General features: G+C 39.6%; 4 protein-coding genes across 6 annotated transcripts; 2 read left to right on the forward strand and 2 right to left on the reverse strand.

Moving 5' to 3' along the window:
- Positions 1-1,099: 1,099 nt before the first annotated feature.
- On the reverse strand, positions 1,100-3,747 carry arf6a (ADP-ribosylation factor 6a). Of its 2 annotated transcripts, none has more exons than XM_034075742.2 (2): positions 3,591-3,747; positions 1,100-3,453 (listed from the first exon to the last, which is right to left on the reverse strand). In XM_034075742.2, exon 2 carries the CDS (start codon positions 2,779-2,781, stop codon positions 2,254-2,256), a length of 528 nt encoding a protein of 175 aa, XP_033931633.1. In that variant the 5' UTR covers positions 2,782-3,453; positions 3,591-3,747; the 3' UTR covers positions 1,100-2,253. The 2 variants fall into 2 exon arrangements, with proteins under 2 accessions (XP_033931633.1, XP_033931632.1); XM_034075741.2 differs by having other exon boundaries at positions 3,587-3,747.
- A 2,743-nt stretch (positions 3,748-6,490) lies between these two features.
- prpf39 (PRP39 pre-mRNA processing factor 39 homolog (yeast)) lies at positions 6,491-15,451 on the forward strand. Of its 2 annotated transcripts, none has more exons than XM_034075709.2 (15): positions 6,491-6,630; positions 7,558-8,013; positions 8,273-8,469; positions 8,587-8,712; positions 9,017-9,135; positions 9,301-9,468; positions 9,628-9,808; positions 10,222-10,329; positions 10,439-10,603; positions 11,019-11,145; positions 12,169-12,437; positions 12,943-13,127; positions 13,225-13,299; positions 13,504-13,615; positions 14,789-15,451. In XM_034075709.2, the coding sequence occupies exons 1-15, from the start codon at positions 6,618-6,620 to the stop codon at positions 14,876-14,878; spliced, it is 2,391 nt and encodes a 796-aa protein (XP_033931600.1). In that variant the 5' UTR covers positions 6,491-6,617; the 3' UTR covers positions 14,879-15,451. The 2 variants fall into 2 exon arrangements, with proteins under 2 accessions (XP_033931600.1, XP_033931599.1); XM_034075708.2 differs by having other exon boundaries at positions 6,492-6,630; positions 13,225-13,308.
- A 466-nt stretch (positions 15,452-15,917) lies between these two features.
- faua (FAU ubiquitin like and ribosomal protein S30 fusion a) lies at positions 15,918-18,069 on the forward strand. The gene is made up of 5 exons (XM_034075745.1): positions 15,918-16,011; positions 17,023-17,104; positions 17,248-17,392; positions 17,647-17,702; positions 17,846-18,069. The coding sequence occupies exons 2-5, from the start codon at positions 17,030-17,032 to the stop codon at positions 17,969-17,971; spliced, it is 402 nt and encodes a 133-aa protein (XP_033931636.1). The 5' UTR covers positions 15,918-16,011; positions 17,023-17,029; the 3' UTR covers positions 17,972-18,069.
- A 559-nt stretch (positions 18,070-18,628) lies between these two features.
- Positions 18,629-20,705, reverse strand: fkbp3 (FKBP prolyl isomerase 3). The gene is made up of 7 exons (XM_034075740.1): positions 20,567-20,705; positions 20,076-20,177; positions 19,859-19,957; positions 19,608-19,743; positions 19,357-19,424; positions 19,156-19,253; positions 18,629-18,961 (listed from the first exon to the last, which is right to left on the reverse strand). Exons 1-7 carry the CDS (start codon positions 20,669-20,671, stop codon positions 18,907-18,909), a joined length of 663 nt encoding a protein of 220 aa, XP_033931631.1. The 5' UTR covers positions 20,672-20,705; the 3' UTR covers positions 18,629-18,906.
- Between the last annotated feature and the right edge of the window lie 1,544 nt (positions 20,706-22,249).

Consider the following 22,249-nt stretch of genomic DNA (forward strand, 5'->3'; position numbering starts at 1 on the left):
GAGTAACATATTAGGAGAAATATGCAATATGACATTTTCAGAAAATTGGAGAGTGATAACTGTGCTGCTACTGCTTAGCACTTTCCGGAATAGAGAAATAACCTGCACTTGGAATAAGTCTTTGACCTGTGTATCTTTACAGATCAACCTGACACTTATACTGTCACTGTTCTTGCTTTCCAAGAGACAACAACCCATAAACCCACCGATTTACATGATAACTATTTTCCTATTTCAAGCATTTCCTGACATCACACAGTGATGTCACTACCCACAACTCACACCTGCCTCTTTAGGCGTGTGTTAAGAGATAGGGAATATTAAACGCTATTTTGATTCTTCTTACAGTTTAGGAACATGTACAACTCTCAGTTGCAATATACATTAAGTGGTTTTAACAAATAAAAGATGAATGATCATCAAGTCTGTCCCTTATGGCGATTTAGAAAGAAACCAAGACGGTCTTTTAGGCTGTCACCCTAAACCTCAGTGAAACACAAGAATAAAGCATGACACCGCTCTCGTTACATTCTCTGTGACCCAATTTCACTCTAAGGATATTCTTACAACAATGCAAGATATATTTATCATAATGATGATATAGAGCATGGTTTGTGACAAATGTGTAATTTCCTGCTTTTATTAGCACCTTAAAATATGCAAAAGTGGAGTTACCCATTACCAAGTACATACTAAGTGTCCTCACGTACCCTACTGAAAAGTTCAAGCTTGTTGACTTTTACCCTTTCCATGGTTCAGGAGTTCGGCCAACTCCACATTACTCTCCTCCGTTAGAAAATATCAAAAGCCATGTGAGGAGTCAGCTCCCTTCTGGACAAAGGGATACTTTAAGCACGCTTTACCCGACAATCACAACTCGGAAACTAGAGATCTCATCATTTATTCACAGCCAGTGAGTCACACATGCAAGTGCAGAAAGCTAACGGGCCTAGGCTCCCTTCACTTTGTCCTTTGAACAATTCTAACGCCCTGAACTCTCACTTCCTCCTTTATGAGTTACACTTTTTCAGAAGTTAAATATGACTTTGGCTTCTAACGGCTGCAGCTGCTTATAGAAAAAGGCATCACATTTTCGTACTGATCTGGATATATTTTTTTATTATTTCAACAGCATAGCAAAAGAGAAAGGGAACACAATCAAAACAGCGCAGTATCTTTTGGAATTTTAACAGATGCAGGAACTTAAGTGTACAGGCAGAGGATGATGGATGATGGGTAAAAAGAAAAGAGGGTTCAAGACACTAAGCACCTACATTGGGGGTTGGGAATATCGTTAACATTTGCTGGGGTCCAAAAGTCAGTCGTCTGAAATGTGCACAGCCAGCTAACTGGTTACCAACCCCCCCCTCTCAAAGTGCAAACTCAACATTTGAGAATACCTTCTGCCGCTGTCTTGATTTTGGGGCACCTGTAACCCGGGTCGCTCCTGAAGGCAGCTGAAACTACAAATACTCGACAGTAATGGAAGCTCTGGGTGAAACACAAGAGGCAGAAATGAGACTGGTGGTAACGAATTCAGACCCTGAAACAACAAAAATATATATCCATATCACAGTGTGAGTGTGTGTGAATATCCAGCGTCCACATAGTGTCTTTCAAACAGACCACCACAGTAGACATGATGGATGTGATCACTGCACAGGAAATAAGAACAAACACCTCTCCTCAACCATCCCAGTACAATCAATTATGAAAACCGTTTTTTTTCTTCTTGAGGTCCAAACATATCCAGAATACACATTCTTACAAATTACAGAGGCAGTTTGGGCCATGAAAGTGATATGCTGATGTAGGCAATGGTTTCTGGACTTTCCCCATCCTTTGGATATGTAGCTGGGTCATGAGAATACTGAATGAGAGTCAAGCATAGGCAAAGGTGTCCCAAAGAGTCCCCTAAAAAGGCATTATACAAAGAGAGGAGAACAAAAGAAGAGCTCAAAAGAAAGCGTCTTGTATATTTAAACAGTACTGATTATACAGAAAGTGAACCAAAGCAAACTAAAGAAAAATAAAGCCAGAAAAATAAATTGTCTTTTGTTTAAATGAAATCTGGGCTTATATTGAAGTCAATATCAAAAAAATGAAAATAAAACAAAAATATAATTGCTACTCTCTTTGATATACACTCAGCAGAGAGGTCATGGTATTACTTGCTTCAGATTGCATTTTTTTTTTTTTATTCTCGGCTACTTTATTTGCCTCAAAGTGTCCAGGCTGGTGAATGGAGAAACATTAAGATTTGTAATTTGAGGTAAGCCAGGTCAGGCCCTCGTATAGTCCATCCCCTGTTGTCGCACACGAGGGCTGAACGTACCAATTCCTATCTCTGATCCGGGTCAGGCCCAGCTTCTCCTGGATCTCGTGGGGTTTCATGGCGTCTGGAAGGTCCTGTTTGTTGGCGAAGATCAGGATGATGGCGTCCCTCATCTCCCGGTCATTGATGATTCGGTGGAGCTCCTGCTTCGCCTCATCGATCCTGTCCCTGTCGGCGCAGTCCACCACGAAAATGAGGCCCTGGGTGCCTGTGTAGTAATGTCTCCACAGTGGTCTGATCTTGTCCTGCCCCCCCACATCCCACACGTTGAACTTCACATTCTTATACGTGACCGTCTCCACGTTGAATCCAACGGTGGGGATGGTGGTGACAGACTGTCCCAGCTTCAGCTTGTACAGGATGGTAGTTTTACCAGCAGCATCAAGTCCAAGCATCAATATTCTCATCTCCTTGTTGCCAAATATCTTTGACAGCACTTTGCCCATCTTGTTTGCCGTGCATAAATACTTTGATGGAGGGAAAAAAACTTCTCTTATGAGAGACAAAGTCAAAGTTGTTTTCAATACAACTGAGAAGTTACAGTATCAGTGTGTCTGAAAGTCCACGTGATGGCAGCGGTGGGCTGACAGTGTCAATATTCAAAAGGCGGTGACTCAAGTTTGTGCAGTTTGATAACCGACTACAATTAGCTGGATGATCTGACCTGAGAGGGTGACTTCAAGGGGAGCAGTATGTGGGTAGCCCTCGCAGAATTGGGTGGGGATATATTTTCATGATCCACTGCCCTCCGATGTAAGGAGAAAAAATGACATCCCGTTGTTTCAAACTAGACTTCCTTCAAAATCAACATTTCAAGTGTTTCTTCTCGGTCAAAAATCTTCTTTCTCTCATTTGATTTTAAAAACAGTGGCTTTTTTTTGTTGCCTAGCTTACTATATAAATCAGGCCCTGTCCAAGCCCGGGGTTCCCACTTCCTCCTTGGCTGCCGGCTGTCCAAACTTGCCCTCAGCCGATTCCAGTCGATTGATTTCCAAGCACAGTGTTTTTCGTATCAAAACACGCCCAAAAATGAGCTTCACGTTCCGTTTCTGCACCGGGACATCCACAGGAAGAGCGTTCAAAAGGTCATTGATTCATCCGACTTTCTTCTCTTCCCCCTGTGTAACACAAGAGCGGTCCAGAGAAGGGAGGGGTGTTAGTACAGAGGACAACTTTGAATCCGAAAAATAATTATATCTGCGGATAGAAAAGCGAAACAAAAGAGTAGAAAATAGAGAGCGGGATTTATACCTACGTCTGCGGCAATCATCCCCCAGTCCCCGGGCCGTTTCTCCCCGCTCTTGCCGCTCTCTGTCTCTCTTCCTCCCTCTCTCTCTCCAGCCTTTCAGTCACAGCGGTGCTGTGTTACCGGAAAAGGTGCGGACCCAGATCAGCCGCCACTTCCTCTACGCTGCTCTCACACACTGCTGCTGCGTTCAGGGGCTGCGCAATAGCTCAGACATTTCAAAACAGAAAAAAACATTCTACCACAAGGGCGTTGCATGAAAGCCTGGAGTGTGTTAATATATTTTGTAGGTAGTGTTACTCAACTATCTCTATTATAATTCTAGTGTGATTATATCAGATTATAATTAAATGAATGTTATAATAATGTTAACATTCGCTAACTAATATCAGTTATAAGAAGTACAAAGCCATGTTGGATAAACTACCATCTTATATCTGCTCCCTGATCGAATTGAAAGTAGGCCTACTTATTGCCTGAGATCGCATGCTGTGGTTTTATTAAATGTGCCAAGTGCTAGGACTGTCTTAGGGAAGAAAGCTTTTAGATGTGCAGCTCCACTAACATGGAACAGACTGCAAAAAGAAGGAAAATGACCAAGCTAGTACCACTACATGTTTTTAAAGCTCGGTTGGATGCTCCAAAATCAGATGCTGTTGGTACCTGTACATGTGGTTAGATATGTAAATTGTAATCCCTGTACATTTTGCTGTATGATGTCCTTTTGTTGTTCTGTTGTTTATGTTTTTATGTCTTCTTGTGGAACCTACTTCTGCAGGTCGCCCTTGAAAAAGAGATCATTGATCTCAATGGGATTTTACCTGGATAAATAAAGGTTTTGAATTGAATTGAATTGTGTTGTTGGCTCTTTATTCTGTTATACCCATACGTTTTACACCACAGTCCATACTATACTGTATAGAGTATTCCTTTTTTCTACCACTGTCTACTACTGTAGGCTGGTACATTGGATATAAATTACATCCTATTCATATCATACCTCTAGCTGTTTATTCTGAAAGGAGTTCTACTATTACCATTTATTGTACTTACAACTGCACTATACATAAGTATATCTATTCAGCCTACAGTAACTGCTTGACATATTTTACTGTTCATACTGTATCATAATGTATTCATTACTCACATGTCAAACTGTTCATACTGTATACGTTAAACATATTCATATCTCACTTTCCTGTATTTAAATGTTTTCCATACATTACTGTTCATAATACTCATATTATACATCTGGTTAAATGTCATTGTTTCAATACATAGGCCTACTCTTTTCAGGGGTTCAAAGCAACTGGCGACGGTTGCAAGCGGTTGCAAAGCAACTTCAAAAAGAGGGTGTGACCCACAGTCCTGATGAAGTAGAATATTTGAGTTTTTGAGTAATTTATGATGTTGCCTCTTAATCATGAATATTAACTGTTGTGGATAACATTGATTCAATACTAAGTTTTCAAGGGCTTTAATGTTAAGTTGAAGCAGTGTTGTAATGGTCTTTAGTTGAAAAATATCTATGTCTGCCCCTGATCACACATCACACAGCATCGGTAGGCCTACTGTCTAGCTTGACACTGGCACGGCACTGCATGTCATCTGGTTTATAATTAGTATTAATTAATAATAAGTAAACGGCTAAGTTTTACTTAACTTTATTCATTCAGCATAAACGTGCAACGTCTGCTTGAAAAACTCTGTGGGCAAGGGAAACAAGCACTACTCACAGACCCCCCCCCCCCCCCTACCTCACAGACCTGCTGCACCACCACGCCCCTTCCCGCTGCCTCCGCTCATCAGAAGCCAACCTCCTATCCATCCCCACCCGCACCAATCACCGGACCTGGGGGGACAGAGCCTTCTCCGTCGCTGCCCCCTCCCTCTGGAACTCACTCCCACAACCCATCAGAGATTGCACTGACCTCACCACCTTCAAAAAACTCACCTCTTCAATCTGGCTTTTAATGTGTGATTGTTTTTGTATTATTTGACTTTAACTTTAACTATATATTTATTTGTTGTTCCTTCCTTTTATTTTCTCTTCACTATATTTGTAAAGCGTCTTTGAGCATCTGTAAAAGCGCTAACAAATTAAATCTATTATTATTACTCACTTTTATTTGGGATTTCCGACCGAACTTGAAGGGGCCATACGCCATTTCGCATGCGCGCTTCAAGCAACTGAACTGCAGACTGGTCCATTATTAGCCCAGTGTTGACGCCATTTGAGCTTTCATTGTGTATTAAATCACCTTTAATATGATGTCTGCTACAATATTTACTCATAGGCCTCTACATATGAAGCAGATCTAAAGATTTAGTAGGCACAATGATCTGGAGAGGGGATTTACAGCCGGGTTTCCCCCGACATGTCTGATCATTCATTCAAAAGCGTTCCTGCACGATTAAACTGTGACGTGGAGGTTGTGTAGTGCTGGCGGAACTTCAGTTGCACACGTTGTCGAAAGCAGCCTATTTCTTGCATTTAACAAATACATTCAAATGAATAAACACTATTATCGTAAAACGTACACTGCTAGGGCTAATATATTAACAGTGCAATTACTAAAACTATGAAAAGGGCTACTGATATTAGTCAAGTGATATCTAAAGAGAACTGTACTTCTAAATAATGGAAAGGCAACACTTGAAAAATGCTGAATTCTACCTCACAACTGTATAACATGTTGCTGTATTATAGGCGTAATTGTTCTACCTATATTATATGGTTAACCACGTGTATGCCTCTTTCTATTTCTGTTTCTTTAATCTCATGACCTTGCACGTACACTTTATCAAAAATGTTGCATGCATGTTTTTTCACATAGATGTATGTTCAAACCCTCAACCTAACACATATAGGGGCGGGGTTAGGCCTAACTGAGCATGCGCACGGGCACACAGCCTTTCTAGGTTCTTCCTCCAAGTCAAGTATGGTGGGCAAAGCGCGCCGGGCCGTAGTGGGTTAGACATAAATAAAGTGACTTCGAAGACCGCTCACAAGTCCTTAAGGTTGGCCAACATTTCATGGAAGATACTGGTAAGACTCCTTAAACGCATCTTTGTTTATGAAATTGGTTAAATGTGACTAAAATCGTGGAAACTTAACAGCCAGCTTATACTAGCCATTAGTGGTAACGGTAGCTAGGGAAATTGCCGACGTTAGCTCACTAGCGAACGTGGAGAAGCCGTTGGTCCCGACTACTAACTGGAAATGGATGCAAATACGTAGCACGTTGTAGTTCAAGTAAGCATTCGGTAATGCAATTGTATGCTTATCAATCCCTGCTGGGTACAATTTATATCAATATTTATGGCCATGGTAAGATAGACATTGTAGTAAACTGACTAAATGCTAGTGTTAGGCTAACAATAACCTCTAGTAACTTGAGTACCGAGGTTCATTCCAGGATATAGATGGGACCCAAAGTAAGGCCCAACTTATGATTGAACTTTGACTATCGACTGCAACAGGGCCTCAAACCGCAAACAAGGCTAAAGCTAACATACCGATTTCGAAAACACGCACGGTAGTTGGCTTTTTAAGTTCAGGAGCTTATCGTATGGTTATTTAACTAAGAAGCCGATCACGTGGCTACAGTATTTTTAGTAGCTGTATGTAAGGGTCTTATCTTAAGCTTCCGTCTGTTTTTAATGTTAGAACAAGGAAGTATCCTGTAGCACCAGCAGCTGCTGCGGACGGGGTATCTACCTAACGTAGATACCATTTCTTAAATCTGCCCTAATTCGGAATGAATTAGTCGTTAAGTCAAAATCAATGTTATTAAATATCGAAGAACAACAACAAAATATACAATGAGCAAATCCTCAAGTTAGGAAGCCCAAACTGGTATTTTTCCTTTTTAAAATGACAGAAACAAGTTTACCTCATGATTGTAGACTATGTGTTAGCGACCAGCAACTTAATGTAGCTTCTCAAGTGATGATCCATCCTGCTTCTCTACAGGCCTGCAACTCTCAGACAACACTTTTATTGGAATGCTGGACACTGAGTCCCCTGTCATGGAGAGCAATGGGGATGCATTTCTTCCTGACCTTCCGGTTCTAGGTCAAACTGCAGACTGGTCCCCAGACCAGGTTACTCCTGACCCACTCGCCAACATCTTACCTGAAGACTCAGATGAGTCCCAGGATGCTCCCGAGCAGCACCAGCAACCAAATGAGCAGATGGATTCCACAGAGCTGGGATCTGTGGAGAAAGCTGTGGAGCAGTTTCAGATTGCCAGTGCTCAGCTTTTCCAAGATGAGCAACCACCACCACCACCTCCGCCTCCACCTCCACCCCAGCCAGAAGAAGAGTCGGAGCAGCCATCATTCCACAAAGCAGACTCTGGAGAGTCTGATCAAGACAGCCAGGAGATGACTGTTATGCCAGAAGCTTCTACTCAGGATAGCAGTCAAGGTAATCAAAATATCTGGTGTTAAGTTATAGCAATTTATCTGATTCGATTTATATATACCCTGTTTATGTACTGCACATGCACAAAAGGAGGCACGTTTCTGTTGGCTGGTTAATATGCAAGTAAAGCTTCATTTAAAACCCTCAATACCTTCTAAATAATATTCCTCCAGTTCCATTTTTGCAGTATTAAAAATGTGTTTTTTTAATTATTATTCCTCTACCTCAATGCCCCTTCATAATTCCTTGTTAACTTCTCCAGAGGTGAGCGAGGCACCACAGGTGACAGAGGAGGGCATGGAGCTTGAAGAACCCAAAGAAGCCACACAAGAACCGGCTGTTCCTGCCGAGCCTGAGCCAGAACCGCCTAGTGAGTTTGAAAAACTCTTTAAAGCATGTGAAGAGAGCCCAGAGGACTTCAATGGTTGGGTCTACCTGCTGCAGTATGTGGAGCAAGAGGTAAGCGAAGACATGCTAATATTTTCTCTTTGTACATTACAGAAATTGACCAGAAGCATTATTGTACTTCCTGGGAAATACTAATATAATTAATCTTATTGCTCGTCTCCCTTGCAGAATGCTCTTCCAGCTGTGAGACAGTCATTCGACATATTCTTCCTACGCTATCCCTACTGTTATGGCTACTGGAAGAAGTATGCTGATATTGAAAAGAAGCACGAGAATATACAGGTTGCAGAAGAGGTAAATATTGATATATCTGGCACTTTTACTTATTTGCTTTCTTTTCTATCGTTTTACTGTATGTGCTGCTATGTGTAATAACATATTTGGCTTGTGACAATTGAACAGTTCTGGCATTGGCCTTATTTATTTTTAAGAGAACAATTATCGAAGACTTTCTAGATATTCCTCACTCTTCGTTGTTTAAGAGAAACAAACAGCAACTGGTACACAAATCAAAAAAAGGGAAAAGAGCTACTTTAATGAATAAAGTAAAATCATTCAATCTGTTGACATGCTCTTTTTTGGTCTGGTCTCTTTCAAGGTATACAGAAGAGGCTTGCAGGCCATCCCTCTCAGTGTGGATCTGTGGCTGCATTACCTGACCTTCATCAAAGAGAACTCCGACCTGAGTGACCCAGAGACAGAGGGACGCATTCGAGCGTAAGTCAAACACATTTATCTTAAAGCATTCTTCTGTTATGTGACTTTTTTGACTGCAGAATTTACAAAAAAATCTCATGCGTGAATTTAACCGAATACTTGAGGCATACAAAGACAAATAGTTGCATAAGATTCACAAACTTTTCTCTTACATTCTACCATCAGTGCTTATGAGCATGCAGTGCTTGCTGCCGGCACAGACTTCCACTCGGACCGCCTGTGGGAGTCCTACATCACCTGGGAGACGGAGCAGGAGAAACTGGCTAACGTCACCGCCGTCTATGACAGAATCCTGGGCATCCCAACACAGCTGTATTCCCAGCACCTCCAGAGGTAGACGGAAATCTGAATAACAACTCTATTTATTTGCTTTATTGTTATACTCCAGAAACACCAGCTCTCTGTAGTTGGTTCTGTTTAATGTGTGTAATTACTACTACATGTACGCTATTTGATGCCTAATCTTGTGCATCTGTTTTTTCATCTTTGCAGGTTTAAAGATCACGTACAAAACAACAACCCCAAGCACTTCTTGTCAGAAGAGGAGTTCATTCAGATGAGGCTCGAGCTCTCCAAAGCCAGCCTGTCGGCGATGATCTGCGAGAGCGAGGACAAGCCTTCTGCTCAGGATGACCTACCACCCGGTACCGAGGACCTTGCAGACCCTGCTCAGGTAAAAATCCACTTTCCTCCTGCAGGGGAGACACATTTACAGTAGCACCGCCTCCAGGCATTAGCAGGAGCTTGCCTGCTCTCCATGATGAGTAAGCTTTGTTTAGGTTTGAAGAGGTGTCTTTATGTCAGCAGCCAAGCCAATGAATGCCAGGGGGATTCAAGTTGGCATCAGGGACTCGCCCTAAAACTAAAAGGATCAACTGAGGCCCAGCACCTGCACCCAGAGGCTGAAATGCAGGGTGCATACATACCTCCCCCCCCCTCTCCACAGGCTTCTTGTCTCTGGCAAGCTCATGGTGATGTAAACCCTTGGCTGCAAGACTTGCAGTTTCTACATCAAGTGGAGAATGTGATTGGGTGACAAATGCACGGGAGTGCTGACCAGGTGTTTTTCTTTGTGTCTTTGTGTAGAGAGTGACGGAGATCGAGAACATGCGCCACAAGGTGAACGAGGTTCGGCAGGAAGTGTCCAACCACAACGAACATGAAGTCAGCAAGCGCTGGGCTTTTGAGGAAGCGGTATGTGTTCCTTTTCCTCCACAACTCTGAAGCAGAAGACACTTTTTTCTTAAATATTATCTCATTGTTATGAAGAAAATGTCTAAATGCTTTACTCTTGTATTTTCAGATTAAGAGACCCTACTTCCACGTCAAATCCTTAGAGAAGAACCAGCTGAACAACTGGAAGGAGTACCTGGACTTTGAAATTGAGAACGGGACTCCGGAGCGCGTGGTCGTTCTTTTTGAACGATGCCTCATCGCCTGCGCACTCTACGAGGAGTTCTGGACCAAGGTAATTCAACCTTTAACCTCTCCTTCACTCCCGCTACTTCCCCACCAACGATGATATCACATCGACACAGTAAATCGTCCTGCACTCCTCTTTGCGTGTAACGTTGATATGTGACTGTATCTGTTGTATTAGGGGATGGCCAGCTTGCCACACAAGATTTGACTGCAGCATTTGCCAACTACTACGTTGCATCTTCTTCGTCTCCCACTACCTTACAGAAACTTATCTAATTGGTTCCATGAAGGTGCTGATGGGTTTACACAGAAAATTTCTTAAAACGATCTTGTCAATGAAGAAATTCACTGCTTCTGTCAGCTGAAATGTTAGGTTTAAAATGTTTTGTCTCTTTTGCCTTTCTCCTCTGTTTCTTTTTCCTCTGTCCTCTCCTGCATTTCTTCCAACTCGCTGTCTCAAGTATGCAAAATATCTAGAGGGCTACAGCACTGATGGTGTGAGACATGTCTACAAGAAAGCGTGTACCATCCATTTGCCCAAGAAGCCAGCGATTCACCTGTTGTGGGCTGCCTTCGAGGAGCAGCAAGGTAATGACACTCATTCAACCAAGCATGAAAATTAAACAGTCAAATCACCAAGGACTTTGTAAAGGGAACGAATAAACTACATCTGAGGCCAGTGTAAGAAAAAGTTTTTTAGAGAGTACTTGTCCATGGACAAGTGAGTTTGGCAATTTTCCAGAATGGACAAGTGAAGAATCGATCGGCATCGCATTTTATATTTTACCCATGGTTTTTAACGACACCGCTGAATCACACATAGGGTTGGGTATCGTTTAACTATTCCGGTTATGCTTTTCGATTCCGGTTCTATTCGGTTCTCGACTCTGGTTCTTTGAGAGGGTAAAAATAAGTCCCATGACAAACTGGGAGAAAAATATATTTAGTCAAATTTGTATTCCTATTTACAAATCACTTCATACGGTTTAATTTTGTTACGGTTATTGAATACAATTATATAAAAATAATTGTTTAGTTAGTTCTAAGTGGTGCCGTTTGAGAATGTAAATTGGCCCAGTCTCCTCTGATGTTACACTGCAACCTGCCTGTGGGACAGAGTCCAACCCCACACTCTGTGTGTCCAACACATGTCCTGCAATACACATGCTGCAGCTGCCCAGCTACTCAATGTTTGTAAAAGTAAATGAACAGTATTTTCATTTCAATAATGTACTTTCTATACCCTGCTTCATACACAATACTGACATCCCTGTGCACCTCCGAGTCTGGGGTCCGGGGATGTGAGGACAGGGTGAGGACACGGACAGGGAGGCTGCTTTACTTCATAAAGGAAATGGTGGTCAATATTAACAACATAGGAGTTAAAACGCTTAATAACCTTCATTACATGTTAGAGAAAGAACATAAGAAGTAAGGGCGAAAAACGTCACTTGTCCGATATTGTAAATAACACGTCCCGAACGGTGGGACGTGTGCTTTTTTCGCACACTGATGGTGTTGATATATGTACATTATGATTACAGACTTTTAAATGGCAACATTTTCCATGATTTCACATGTATTGATGGCATTCTGCTTTGCTTGGTCCAGGTAATGTAGAGGAGGCTCGTGACATCCTGAAGTCCCTGGAGGCATTAGTCCCCGGTCTGGCCATGGTGCGTCTGAGGAGGGTCAGTCTGGAGCGGCGCCACGGTAACTTGGAAGAAGCGGAAGCCATGTTGAGGGAGGCCATGGAGTCTGCGAAGAATGCTACTGAGACATCGTTCTACGCTGTGAAGCTGGCCCGGCAGATGATGAAGGTGCAGAGAAGTCTGAGCAAAGCCAGGAAGGTGCTGCTGGATGCTATCGAAAAAGACCAGGTGAGATGCATAATGGTCATCATGGAAACTTAAAGAGCCAGCTAGACCTTTTTATAAAATCATAAAACATTTCATTATGGCAACGTTTTATGTCTTAAAAACAGTCATGCAGTAAATATAACTATGTATTAATCAACATGCTCACAAGTGGCAAAGTGCTCCGTAGAGACCTGTAAAAGGTTCAAACAAGTTTCTACAGACCAACACACTCCCAGGATAACCTCTACTCTGAATTACTGCTGCACTGTTAGTGTTTTCTTCCCCAAAAAAAATCACGTTCTATGCATCTGTGACCTTTTCAAGAGTAGGTTATATTTGAATTCTACCAGATGGCAAGTTTTGCATTTGATGGAAATCAAAGGTTACACTGCTATTAAGCTATATTTTTGTAGAATAAATTAAACTAGGAATGCCAAGAGAATCTCCAGTCCTCATGCAACAATGGTGAATTGTACCACATTCCACTAAGGCTGTTTTGCACTTTAACACTTTTGTGGCTTTACAGACAAGTCCAAAGCTCTATCTGAACCTGCTTGACCTGGAATACAGTGGAGACGTGACACAGAATGAGGCTGAGATCTTGGCCTGTTTCGACCGGGCCCTGCAGAGCCAGATGCCCCTGGAGTCCCGCCTCCTCTTCTGTCAGCGCAAGGTTGAGTTCCTCGAGGACTTTGGCAGTGACGTCAATGTGTGAGTTTCATTACTTTAGGGGTAATGTCTAAAAAAAAAAGTTCCTTTTTGTGTCATGTTTGATACTGACTATTTTTCTTTATCGTACACCTTTTAGGCTTGGGGCTGCGTATGAGGAACTTCAAAAACTACAGAAAGAAAGCGAACCCGCGAAGAGGAAAGCCGAGAACGGGTATGACAGGTGGATAAGGGAACAGGGATGGGCCACAACAACACATTTTCATGTCTTCAAGAACAAGATTAATAGCAATCAATTAAAGTGTTTTATAGTGTATTAGTCATTGTATCACAGTAAATGGTAATGCGCTCCTAAGACTTTGTTTCTTTGTGAACGGCTTTACAAAGGATTATACTAATTTGACATTTTCGTCTCCAGCGCTCAGGAGCCTGACTCTAAGAGGCAGCGGGTGGAGGACGGTTCAACAGGTGCGGCAACAGCAGCGACGGACCCAGCGGCAAACAACACTGCATACAACAACTGGTACCAGGTGGGTTTTCTATTTGATCTCTAAACAAGTTTTCACACCAAGCACGCATGGCCATTTACAGATGTTATTATGAGCATTTTTAATTATGCATTTTGGTCAAAAAGGACTGACGAGGTACACTGAAGTTGTGGGTAGAGCTGCAGAGGACTAAGGCTCCACAAACATCTCCCTTGTGGCTAAGTGTTGCAGATTGATAGATGGATTTCATGATATTATCATTGAAATTACTTTATGCTAGCGTACGTAAGCACCATTGTTAATTTTGTCAACGAAAACTATAATGAAAAATGTTCGTCAACGACCTTTTTTAAGACGAGACGGTGACGAGCTAAAAATAGATTCTTGATAATAAAAACTATGACGAAATGTATATTTAGTTTTCGTTGACGAGACGGGACTAAGGTGTCAATGGTGGACTATCGGACATTCATAATGCAGGATATTTTCCCCCAATTGTCCGTCTTGTCTGTCAAAATGCATCTTACGTTTCTATTGCAATATCATTATTTCCGCTCTCTTCACTCCAGAAGAGCGATCTCCCTGTCTCGTCTGTGTGCGGTGGGCGGGGCCTAACAGACACGCTGCAGTGGCGTGCACACAGATTTTTGAGAGTAGTAGTAACGTTAAAAAAAGATAGCCATCCCTAGATATTACACAAGTAAAGTGTTGAGAGTGAAATGTTGCTTTACAAATTTCAACACTTGATACTGTCACATTGATTCCAATTTCAGATACCTGTATTCAACTGAATTAGTTTAAAGAGAGAAAACATTTTGATTTTGAAAAGTTGACTAAAATGTAATGATTTTTCATCTAAAACGTTTTGAGTTGTCGTCGACTAAAACTATAAAAAGGACTAAAATGTCACTAAAACTAATAACCATTTTCGTCTTAAGACTAAATCAAAGATAGCTGCCAAAATGAACACTGTAAGCACACATCGTGTTATGAATACAGGAAGAAAATATGATTGGATTTTTATATATAAAGTACAGGGAAATTGATTTTTTTTATATTTTTAATATATTGCTTAATACGTCGATATTACCGGGATTGTGATTCTAAATGGACATTTCTCCTTTTACCTTGGCTTTAAGTTCATGTTTTATTTAACCATGCTGAAATGTTTTTAGTATTTGTTGTAATTTTCTCTTTTCTTTCCCTCTTCATCAGCAACAGTACGGTGGTTGGGGACAAAACTCCTGGGGACAGTACAACCAATATGCCCAGTATAACCAGTACTACCCCCCTCCCCCAACATAATGGACAAACCCCTAACATGAAGATGAAGACTCAGAGGAAAGCATCCATTGTGACCTGCCTAAATCTCTGTTCATGGTTACATAACATGATGCCTTAGAGATTTCAATCCAACCATGAAAGCTGTTTTGTTCCTTCTTTCTGGGTTAAATTCTACTAATAAATTAAACTTGGTACCAATTGGTTGGAATATAATACTGATTGCCCTCTGTGACATCATGTTGATCAGTTATGATCTTCAAAGAATACTCAATATGAATTGTTATATTTTTCATCTCCAACACTGGCTGTTCTGAGTTCTTTAATGCATGTTATTTGTGAAGGCAGATATATTTTTCTTGTGTGATTAAAGCTTTTACATTTTTAGTTTTGATGACTTAGTTTGGTCTCTTTCTGTGTTTAACATTTGAACTTGTAAAGGAGGCTTTCATGGATGCACCTCGAGTCGTGTTTTTCTCCCTCCCAAAACTGAAAGATTTTTAATATTACATGGTTACGTTTCCATACAGAAAATGAACAGTTCCTCCTTTTTTTATTTTGAATTTATTTCATAATAAAGAGATTGGTATCCTAACATGTCACTGGTTGAATCCATCATTTCATTCCTTATTGGTAAATTATGTTCAGAGGCATTAAACATTCTTAAAGTCATGTTTTTAGTACAGAGACACATTGCATTAATTACTATGGAATGTAAAAGCAATTGTGCTCTATAAAGCTGCTGGGTTAGAGCTGATGGCTTTTATATTTATTTTTAATTGCATTTTAGTGAGTGAAGTGAATAATTGAATCTATAGTTTTAAACGGGTGAATTGCCCTGATAAACCAAGGTCTGCTCAAGCCACTGCTTGTTAATAAAGACTTGGTAGTCTAGAAAATGTATTGATTTGGTTCTATCTTAAATTAAAGTGATATTTATGGAGCTTGAGCATAATATTTTGATAAATCACATGCACTTCTTGAGTAATATATGGTAAAAACTAAGATGTGCAACTTCAATAACTGCAGCACCCGACTTCAAAACGTAAGGGGAGTGGCTTTGCTTCCGACGTGGCTACGTAATTCAGCACATGCGCACTTTCAGCCCTTATACAGCCCTTTCTATGCCTAGCGTTGAACGACTAGCATCAAACGAGGTAAGGCCTCGTGCAATTTCAGTGAAAAACCCAATATTTGTAAAACCCTGAAACGTTTTGGTTTAGCAATAATGTACCAATATCCCAATGTCTACCAAGTTATACTTTATTTGAGCAGTTACGAGATATTCAAGGGTTTTTAAAACGACTTTTTGAAACGCGTTCCCCATGTGGCTAGTTAAGCTAGCATAGCATTAGTGAGTTACCGATAGAGACGAGGCTGTTCCAGTTCCCGGCATGTTGCTTTGCACTGCTGCTCCTGAGTTTTCAACATTTCCATTTTTATTTCGTGCTGTTCTTCGTTTATTACGTTGACGTTATTCAACAATTCCTGTACATCGGCTCAAAGTTAAGGGCCTGCCGTACAACGTGTACTGTCATAGATATTTCTTACGCCACTAGCTGATATCCCCAATACAGCTATAGTAGTTTCCTTCCAAATCATATTAAATACTATTCTTAAAGTCCGATCAGTTTGAAATGTACTTCAAAAATGCTGCACTTGGCAATGTCCCTTAGTGATACATTTTGTAAAGACCTAACTTTATTCTGGAATCCTTTGGATAACATTGACTTTTCTTTACTGGGAAATGTACACTTTCTAATATAAAAATAACTTGAAAATTACAATATATATATATATTTAAATGAAATGTTATTTTTTTTTAGCAAAGTATTATTCAGTCATGAATCTTAACTTTATCTGATTTTGAAGCTTCCCCAGAGCATTAAAAAAAAACTACATTTTTAAAACTATTTTAACTTGACAAATAACAGTGCAAACATTTGTGTTCTTTGTTTTACTCTTATAAAAAAATTCCCGCAGCTTTAACGTTGTGTCTGAATTTGAATACATTTGATATAAAGAACAAAAACAAGTTTCCTAGCAGTGACCTAGTAATGCGCTCCCTCATACTGTAAAGCGTCTTTGAGTTGTGAAAAGCGCTAAATAACATTTATTATTATTATTAATGACTAATGTCGCTTTGCTCTTTTCTTGTTTTCTTGCAGCATCAAGATGCAGCTCTTCTTGCGTTCCCAGAGCACTCACACCCTTGAGGTGACCGGACAGGAGACAGTTGGCCAGATTAAGGTAAAAATGTTTACACGTTGTTGAAAAGACGCCACACCTTTTTGATCTTGAATAGAGTACTGTTTTCAATAATCTGTATGAAATCTAGCAATGATTTTGAAGGAAAGTGCTTTGATTAAAAACGTTCTTGTTGTGTGTTTTAGGCCCATCTCCAGGGTCTCGAAGGTTTCCTGGTTGAGGATCAGGTGCTGTCCCTTGCTGGGTGCCCACTGGAAGATGATTCTTCACTGGCATGCTGTGGAATCTCCGAGAACTGCACCCTGGAAGTAGCTGCTAGGCTGCTCGGAGGTCAGTACACTGATGCAAACCTTTTCATTTTCTATTGGTTTGGTCTGGCTATACTTCTGGCTGTCATGATTCGAAAAACCACCACCCCTAAATCACAAGCCATAATTTGCAAGATCATTTAGCCTAATGTTTTCATTAGACAAAGGTTTGGGAGCCTTCAGTGTTTTTTAAATGGGAACAGTATTTGGCCTGAACAATTGCAGGAGCTTTAGTTTGTCAGGAAAATATAATGAACCCTTTCCTTTCCTCCTCAGGTAAGGTTCACGGATCTCTGGCCCGTGCTGGAAAAGTGAGGGGACAGACACCCAAGGTAAGACTTTCTTTTCTTCTTTCAAACCTCTTTCAATGTATTAACTCATCCTTTCATATGAACAACTTAACTGGCCTCAAGAATACAGTTGGAATGTGAATTTGTTAAGAATAAGAGATTTCTTTTTCTGTCATGTTGTCCAGGTTGAGAAGCAGGAGAAGAAAAAGAAGAAGACCGGCCGTGCTAAGCGTCGCATCCAGTACAACAGACGCTTTGTGAATGTGGTGCCCACCTTCGGAAAGAAGAAGGGACCCAACGCCAACTCCTAAGCGCACCAATGCTTAACGGGAGGAAAACGACCACCGCTCTTTTTTGACCAGGCTTAATGTTATCTTTCTGTACAGAATAAATATTTGGCTTGAAATTAGTTTTGTTTTGTGTTATGTCCTTCAATTTAAGTGATTCCCTTACATTGCTGGGAACTGTTCATCAACGTATTACCCGGTTACATAGTTGAACTTTATATGCAGTTTACCTGCCTTTTTAAAAAAATAAATTGAGCATCTGGTATTGATGGACAAGAGATATGGTTGTGACCAGAATATGTAAAATATCTGACTAAAACATTTTATGGTATGTCTTTCAATTTAAATGATTCCCTTAATTTGCAGAAACTGTTAACGTATCACCCAGTTACAGAAATGTGTGGCATCCCTTTTCAAATGGCAGGCTTAGTTGTTAAAATGGTACTGGCTGAACTTAATATGCAGTTTTCATAAATTGAGCATCTGGTATGTACAAGATACGTGGTTGCGACCAGAATATGTAAGATATTTGACAAATGCACATAACTAGTGATGGCTTTTATACCAGAACAGTAAATATATTGATCTACTTAATGGATAAAAAATAGTTTTCCTATACCAATGACACGTGTGTGTGTAATTAATACACAATTGTTGTACAGACTGATGATGGAAGCCATGTTTGGTCTCTGAAACAGGTTTATTAATCATTTACATTACACATGCAAAAGAACAACAAAAGAAAAATACAGAGAATAAGGTTTCAGGGTGTCTCATTATGTACAATATTGACAAGCCATCACATTCTGGCCAAAACTTACAACGCTGCAATAACTGGTAATCGTATTGATGAATGAGACAAAGTAGGAACAGTATGGCGCAATCCAAATGCCATTTTAACATGATCCTTTACAGCCAGGTCATTTGAGTATTTCTTTTCTTTTCCTGGCACTTGACGGTTAGTCCACAGCAACCAGCTCAATCTCGAAGAACAGTTTCGCGTTGGGTGGAATTCTGGAAGAGCTTGAGTTAAGGGACATTTGACATTCAATACGAAATGAAGTTACCAAAAAATCAGATTAAAGCTGCAGTACATGAGATTTTTTTTTTTACTAACCATACAATACCTGATTACACATGTAGGTGAAAAAAATGTACATCATTTATATTTTCATGACATAATACCACAAGTTCAGCAGAAAGGATACTTTGAGTCGGGGAGACCCTTTCTTCCGTAGGCCCACTCTGGTTCAATCTCTAGGCGAGATGTTTCGCCCTTGCTCATCGTCAGAATGCCCTCATCCCACTGTGAAAGTAAAGGATTATCAATAACGGCATGCGGTGTTGGAGAAGTGACATGATCAGGAATTGACAAGAGTTTATATGCAGAGCCTAAACATCCGACTTACTCCTCTGATGACTCTGCCAAGGCCAACTTTGAAGCTCAGGGGTTTAGATTGCTTCTTCTTTCTTGCCGCTGCAGAGAGAAAACAGTTAGCTAAACTGCCACAGATTTAAATCTGTATTCATAACCATAAAGGACAAATGCCATTACAGATCAAAAAGGGATGGTTACATTACAGGTCAAGGTTTCTCACAAGCATTGTTTCTTAAAAATATTATGGGTGCAGTATCACTTTAAAGTAGAGGTTTATCATACTTGTGGGAAGATTAGTGTCAAAGACGGTTCCATCCTCCAAGCTACCAGTGTACCAGCAGCTCACGTTCTCGCCTTTCTTTGGAAAGTTGGTTTTGTCACCTTTCTTCAGCACTGCCTTTTTGAATTTGGGCGGACCCTGAGAAAAAAGCAACACAGGAGCGGTTAAAAGTAGTTTGAATGTGTGCAAATTAAAATATTGCAAGTACAAATTCTTCCCAAACCCCTCAAAATTAAACACCCTGGACTAGTACCTCATCAATAACCTCTGCCGGTAGTTCTTTCTTATCTTCGATTTTCACAGTTCTAATCTGCTCGGTCACATCTTCAACTGGTTCTGTGCCTTTAAACCGCTGCAAAGGACAAAGCAAGTATAAAACACATACATTTTTGATTGAATGTGAGGCAGTCCACATAGATTAGACCATCCCCACTTGCATGTGTGCAACATCACATCTCATTTTTACTTACTTTGCTCTCAAAGAGCTGATTATAGGCAATAATCAGTTGTTCTTTCTTTGCCGTTTTTGCAACACTTTTTAAGTTTCCCAGCAGCTTGTGTTCGTTGAGGAACTAAAAGGGAAAAAGAATGAAATAACAAAGAGAAAGTTAGCAGACGATAACTTATTGCACCATCATGCGTAGGCTCTTGCTCAATAAATAGTTTCGGTCATGGCAAAAATAAAGACACATAAAAACCACGTTTTCATTTTTTTTTAAATGCAACCGTTTCTGATCCGGGTCCAACTCAAACGAATTAGCTGTGGTTACTATTCAAACAGGGCATCACATTTCGTATAAACATGTCTGTGTTTCTGCATTGAGTGCTAAAACACAACAGCATTTCTGATGTTGCTACGCTAAGCTAACCACGCAGCATGCTGCATCTCAAAGTGTGCGTTAATGTTTATCCTGCAGAATTTCAAACAAAAATAGCATAAAGGCTAACGCTATAAACATACCGAGTGTGCTGCATTGTCCTGAATGAACGTTATTACGTCTTTTTTGGGCAAATCATCACTTTTGAGCTGCTCATCGCTCCATTCCCGTGTTGGTTCATCCGCCATTTTGAGAGGCGAATGGTTAATTTTGACCCTCCTGGCGTATCTTAAAACCCGCAATGACTTTTTATTTTTTTATTTTAAAAAAAATATTATTAAAGTGTTTTAATCATTCAATTATAAACCTTTGACTGTATCATCAATTGTAAAGTGTTATCCTTCACGATTTAATAATTTTAAAAAAACGCAGTGAAGTGGGTGAAAAAATCCCCCCCCAAAAAACATTAAATATGTGAGAGAGTGAAATTACATCTCTCTGATTTGTGTCCTGCCACCTAGTGGACAAATACAAGATTACACAAATAGGCATGCACTGCAGTGGAAGCAGACTGGAACTAAACATAAACAATAATATAACTATTTTATTTGACACCATTTTTGACATACTATAATATGTTGTTTTTATTGATGTTTTCGACATAGATACTATTAATTTTTAACTGATATTTTCCTCATACTATACTTTGTCGTTTTATCTGATATTTTCAACATACTATATTTGTATTGATATTTTCAACATACTATATTTGTATTGATATTTTCTACATATTTCTACTATTTAGTTTTTCCTTATATTTTCAATTTTAACAAATTATATAATGACATCGGATATTTTCGACATGCAATGCTTTTTGATATTTTTAAAAGCGTATACTATGTTTTTATTTCTGATATTTTGTCATACTTTACCATGACTTTTTTTGGGATATATTTTGACATACTATACTATTACTTTTTTGGGGATATTTTCGCTTCTGATATCTATGACATAATTTTTGATATATTTTGCAATACTATGAATTTTTTGGGGATATTTTTGACATACTATGACTTTTTTTATGACGTGTTTTCAACAAATTATACTATGCATTTTTTCTGATATATTTTGACATACTGTATTATGACCTTTTTTTTTCGACAAACTATACTTTGTCTTTTTTTTAAATATATATTGACATACTGTAGCCTACTATGACTTTTTTTTGGGATATTTTCAACATAATATACTAAGTAATTTTTTCAACTATAGTGTGATGTGTTTTTCTGTTATTTTATACAAACTATAAAAAGATGTGTTTTTTTTACATACAGTACTGTGCTATGATGTATTTCGACCAACAATGCTATGTTTTTTGTATATTTTCACTATACTATAATACATTTTTCTTTTTATATAATTATATTTTTAACATACAATGCCATGCTGTTTTTTCTGATATTGTTGACATTGTGGTTTTGTTATATCATTTTTTTTACATACTATTCTGTGGGATTCTTTCAGTTTTTTTTAACAAACAATACTAGGTTGTTTTTTCTGATAATTTACATACTATTTTTCTTACTCTGTGGATTTTTATGTTGTTTTTAACATACTATACTATGACGTTTTAATTTTAAAATAATTCCACATACTATACTAAGTTGTTTAAGTTATATTTTCAACATAATGCTATATGATCTATATATGGCAGGTGTTCAGTTGGTGCCCCGCTGTTGGACTAAAAATGTTGCCTCTATTCATCAATAACCTTGAAAAGCAGTGAGATGATGATTTGCCACCACTACAGCAAGCTGTAGCACAGG

The sequence above is a fragment of the Pseudochaenichthys georgianus genome, chromosome 24, assembly GCF_902827115.2.
Source record: "Pseudochaenichthys georgianus chromosome 24, fPseGeo1.2, whole genome shotgun sequence".
Lineage (NCBI taxonomy): Eukaryota > Metazoa > Chordata > Actinopteri > Perciformes > Channichthyidae > Pseudochaenichthys > Pseudochaenichthys georgianus.